This window comes from Olea europaea, chromosome 6 (genome assembly GCF_002742605.1).
Source record: "Olea europaea var. sylvestris chromosome 6, O_europaea_v1, whole genome shotgun sequence".
Lineage (NCBI taxonomy): Eukaryota > Viridiplantae > Streptophyta > Magnoliopsida > Lamiales > Oleaceae > Olea > Olea europaea.
In genome coordinates this window covers 19,957,265-19,962,672 of record NC_036242.1, presented here as the reverse complement: position 1 = coordinate 19,962,672, position 5,408 = coordinate 19,957,265, and the positions used below count along the sequence as shown (strand labels likewise).

The 5,408-nt window shown below is 35.2% G+C and overlaps 1 protein-coding gene across 1 annotated transcript in view; it reads right to left on the bottom strand.

Moving 5' to 3' along the window:
• The window catches only part of LOC111395254 (uncharacterized protein At2g33490-like), a 25,759-nt gene extending 23,262 nt beyond the window's left edge, over positions 1 to 2,497 (bottom strand). Inside the window, exons 1-6 of the mRNA XM_023021239.1 lie at positions 2,424 to 2,497; positions 2,142 to 2,172; positions 1,896 to 1,988; positions 1,791 to 1,801; positions 1,521 to 1,605; positions 1,350 to 1,420 (exon numbers count right to left, since the gene is read on the bottom strand). Of these exons, the coding sequence (XP_022877007.1) occupies positions 1,350 to 1,420; positions 1,521 to 1,605; positions 1,791 to 1,801; positions 1,896 to 1,988; positions 2,142 to 2,172; positions 2,424 to 2,497 (365 nt within the window). The remainder of the gene's footprint in view (positions 1 to 1,349; positions 1,421 to 1,520; positions 1,606 to 1,790; positions 1,802 to 1,895; positions 1,989 to 2,141; positions 2,173 to 2,423) is intronic.
• Between the last annotated feature and the right edge of the window lie 2,911 nt (positions 2,498 to 5,408).

The following is a 5,408-nucleotide window of genomic DNA, read 5'->3' as shown; positions in this document are numbered from 1 at the left end:
AGTGCAAAGCGGATTAATAACTTTATTGAGTCATATAATGTCGAAACTCATTTACACTAGTGCAGATTAGATAAAATCATATTGTTAATTTCTAGTGGTTTTGAAATTAACTTTACATACACTAATATATTTCACTTATGTTCGACAATCAATAAAATGAGTTTTTTTTTTTTTTTTTTCCTCCTTTTTTTGGTATAATAAATTTTGGAATGGTGATTTTTTTGAGAATATATGGTTAAAAGGTAAGAAAATTTTGGATTTATGTGTAGAATATTTTATTGTAAAAATACGATTGAAAATGAGTTTTGTTTTAATGGTTGTAAAAAAGGCTTAATACTTATATTCAAATGACATGATTTATTGAATTGAATTTAACTCTAAAAAGAACTAGTATTTACAAAAATCTATTTTATTTTCAAAACATGTTATCATCCAACATATGAAATAAGTAAATTTTGTAAATCATTTTTTCTTAAACTCATTTTCAACTACAAATTTTATGAGATCTACAACTTTTCAATAACACATTTCACCCACTTTTATCAAAACCTACTATTTTTTTTCCTTCCAAATCAAATTGGGGCTAAATAAATACTCATTTTTTGAAAATAAGTTTTTTCCCCTCACTTGTCTACATACCGAAAACTAAATCTTTTGATGGACTGTTCCGATGTCCGTGTCACCTACTTGGAGTTACAATATAATTATTCAAGTCAAAACTCATTTCTACCTAATTCCAAATTAGTATTGTTGACAAGTCACAATTTTTATTTTTCTTGTCGATTAATAGCTCTGTTTGGTGGGGATTTAAACCAAATTTTTTATAGTAGAATTTGATAGAAATTGATGTAATGTGTGGTTAAAAAGTTGTGTGACATATAAAATATGTGGTTAAAATTAATTGTTAACTTTAACTCAAATACTTAGGAAACAGTGATAAGTGTATTTCTATGTACTCATTCAGTCTATACATATGCAAGTTTGCTAGTGCCACAATTTTCCGTTTTACTTACTGATTTGTCTTGCCAGGATTGTACAAGTCCTTCTAATTATAGTTTCCCCTCTCCAGCGCTCTAAGCAAGCAACCACAAATTCTAATTTCCATTTTCCGTTCCAACTAAATACTTACGTAATTACACGATCATGAATTTCACTTATTCCCACTCAATTTCTTATTCAACTTCTTTTTCTATATGCAAACATATTATTCTGCTATTAAACTTCATTTTGCATGAGGGAATCAATTTCCTTTACTTTCTGAAAGGGATGATATGTAATGTAAGTAGTGGACTCTGATGGCCAACTAAGCAAAAGTAATTGTCTGACTACCACTATGACTGACTGTCTACCATGATGGTCGATCAACCATGCAGTGGTCGATCAAATACTGCGATGATCTACCAACTATCACATTGATTGACTGAATACCATGATGGTTGACCGACTAGCGCAATGACCTATCGACTAACACGACAATCGATCGACTACGACGACGATCAATCAACCACGAGATGGCCGACCACTAGAAAGCTCGATCTACCACTATCCCCCATTTTATCGTATATGAGAAATTGCATGACTACTACATCTAATTTCATTAACTTCCTGGATGAGTTGAAAGTAACAGCGATACACATAGATGAGAGGTAATCGCTTTCCATGCAAGTGCCAAGTACTTCTATACAAGTGGATGAGAGGAAACCCCTATACATGCAATTGGGAGATAACCACCATACATGTGGGTGGAAAACGCTTAGCAATTGCATGGCCGAAAAGTCGCTTATAAATACCTGAAGGTATACTAGGTATAAAGGATATTTTTTAGAATTATTTATGGTATTCTCTATTTGTATATCAAAAAGTTATTTCTTATTCACTTAAACCCAATCGCTAACTCTCAAGTTGGAGGTACAATGGAGAAGATAGCCACAACCTCTTCTTGCAGTTATTTCACTGTTCATCGAAGTGGCAGAAGCTGCCTTGCTTCTCTAATAAAGATAAAAGGTTGTTTCATTATTATTTCATTGGTGATGCCTGTGGGAACGTCTGAATAAGCTATGTCAAAAGTTGAACAAGAAGCGATATGCACTTGGTCGAAAATACGATAGAATCAAATTTTGTTGCTTGGGGTGGAGACCTACCATCACAACCTTAATATGTAACACAGAGTAACTTTAGCATTTTGAAAACTCAGTTAGTAGTCATGACTCATTTGGAAAACCAAGCGTTGAGAGTGGTCGGTCTATCCCTCAGCCAACGATGGCAAATCAAGGGTCTCATGAGATCACACATCTGAAGTTTAAATCCAATGGTAGACTTGGAATGTAAGATAGAGGAAATGATAACCCAAAAGATAGACGGTGCATTGTCAAAGAGAAATGATAGACGCAGGAAAATGGTTCTAGAAGAAGACCCTTTAGTACTAGAGATCATGGTAGTCCAGTCCCTCTGCTAAAGGCTTCAAAAAGCCAACGATAGAGGCATATGATGGAGTCATGGATCCATTTGGTCACTTGTGGACTTTTGTCGATTTAATAAACCTATATGCAGCCCCGGATACAATGATGTGTAGATACTTTCCACTGATGTTAAGGAGAGAAATTAGGTAGCACATTGGCACCCCGATCTATCAAAACTTTTGATGAGCTCTCTAGAAGCTTTGTAGCACATTTCTTCAGTAGCAAGAGAAAAAGGAAGATAGCTATTAGGTTAATGCAGATTGTCTAGGAGAAAGATGAGCACTTACAAGATTTTTTGTCCAAGTTTAGTGGGGACTATACTTAGTCTAAAAGGACCTTCAAATGTCTATAGTGGTTATCGCATTAATGAATGGGACACAAAGTTGAACATTTAAGATGATGATAGGGATGACCAAAAAACTTATATAACCCAATACCCATAGACCTCACCCTGAACGAGACAAGAATCACCCACCTAATTAGGTAAATGGGGCAGGCAGGATGGGGGTCATTGCTTCAAACCGAATATGGGAGGAGTACGAGAAACATGGTCTCCACCTTGCGACCCGGTCCATTAAAATTTAAGATTTTTGTTAAACAAAAAGAAAGATTTATTATCATTTTTAAAGAGAACATGATTTGTTCTTAAAAAATAAATAAAAATAATAATATTCATTAACTAAAGATATAAAAAAAGCAAAAAATAAAATTAATAAATGAATAGGGATGATAAATGGCACAGAGGACATGTCTCACCCTACCTCGCCTCGAACCCATCCTGTCTGGCTTTAAACGGATAGGATAGAGGATAAGAATGGTCGATGCTTCCCATTGCCATCCCTAGAGGTCACTTTCGAAGAATTCTCCAAATTTCGAGGCATAACTTGTTGAAGAAGTGAGACAAATACGTGGATGCAGAGGAAGTGGAAAAGGTTACTAAAATTTTCAAGAAGAAAGCCCGAAACTCACAAGCAAAAATTGCATGATGAGCGAAAAATCACTAATCGAAACAATCTGCAAAAAGAGCACACAAATAAGGGGTATACACAGGATCAGGTCGACCAGGCAAGGCGTGAAGAAATCAAGACCTTTACTCCATTATACACTTCGTATGCTATGGTATTGATGAAGATTTGAGACACGAAATAGCTTGGTTGGCCAAAGCCTACGATCACGTCTGGTAACAATAGAGATAAAATCAAGTATTGTCATTTCCACAAAGATTATGGGCATAACATAGAAAATTGTATCCATCTAAAAGAGGAGATCGAGCGTCTTTTGAGATAGGAATTCTTAGCTAAATACGTGAAAAATGATTGAGTCAAGGAGAAAGTCGATGGTCACCCTTCACCCAGGGTCGAAGTAATCAACGTTATTGTTGAAGAGATTGCAGCAGGTGGATATTCAAATTTCATTAGAAAAAGTTATGCACTAGGGTTCGTTCTATTCAAAAAAGGCGAGATTCAATCAGAATATCACTTTAGTTAGGAAGACTTGATTGGTGTAGCAAGCTCTCATAATAATTTCCGTCGTGGTAGTCGGAACATAGTAAATTTGACATCAAGAGGTAGTCAATGGTGATGGTGCAACAAATGTTCTTACTTGGGAGGCCTTTTTGGGGCCGAAAATCTCTCTAGAAAAATTGAAAACCATGATAACTCCTCTCCAAGGATTTGGAGGGATAGCTGTAATATCAAAGCCAACCATAAAGCTTTTAATAACTTCTGGCACATACTCAGTAAGTACAATGAGCCTAACAAGCTTTTAGTTGTCAAAGCACCCATGGCATACAATATAATCTATGGTCGACCAGTGTTGAACACTGTTGATGCTATTCGTTCAACCTATTAACAAGTTGTGAAATTCCTAATCAATTGAGGGGTTGAATATGTAATGGGTGATCAACACGCTTCGAGGAAGTGTTATATAGAAAGCATACAAGCTAAGGCTCTCCACTAGGCATGGTATTGGGGCTTAAGCCTCCAAGGAGCTAAGCGTTAAGCATCCTAGTGGTGTTCCTAATGTAATGCCTGCTACAAGTTCTAGCCTCTTGTTATTATTAGCCTTATTAAATGATGGTGGTAGATGATGAAGGCATTAAAGGAAGGCAAATCTATTCAAGATGTTGCGCCTACTGAGTTCGTATATCTAGGCGAGTTTTATATAAATGTACGACTTAATCTACAATCATTGAGATTTTTTGTTTGAATCTTGGGCTCCAAACTTCACTTAACATATCAAATTGCTCTATAGTCTTAGTGGTGAGCTTTAAAAAAAATGGTTAAAGCTCAAAATCATTAAACAGATGCTCAATACATCAAAAGCCTCCAGGAGCTAGATAATAAACTAGTAAACCAAAAATTTGGATATAAGGTCAAATCGTTGTACAGTCTTAGTAGCAAACTTTCAAAATTAAAAAATTGGCTAAGGCTCAAAATCACTAGACATGTACTCAACACATTAAGCCTCCAAGAAGCTAGGCAGTGAGCAAGAATTTAAAAAAAAAAAAAAATGGTTATAAGCTCAAAATCAATTATAATATGAGTGGTGAGTTTTTAAAGCAAAAAAATTGGTTAAGGCTCAATATCACTAAACATGCATTCAACATATCAAAAGCCTCCAAGGATCTAGGCGTGAGCAAGAAAACCAAAAAAATTGGATACAAACTCAAACTCACTTTATAGCCTTAGTCGTGAGCTGTCCAAAAAAAAAAAAAAAAAAAAAAATTAAATTGGTTAAGTTACAAAATAACTAGTCAGGCACTCAACACATCAAAATCGTCCAAAGGGCTAGGTAGTGAATAAGAAAGCTGAAAAATTCCTTATAAGCTCAAAATCGCTATACCATCCTAGTGGCAAGTTTTCAAAATCAAAAAATTGATTAAGGCTTAAAATCACTAGACCACGTGCTCAACCCAACATATTGTCTGAGGAATTAGGCAGTAAAAAA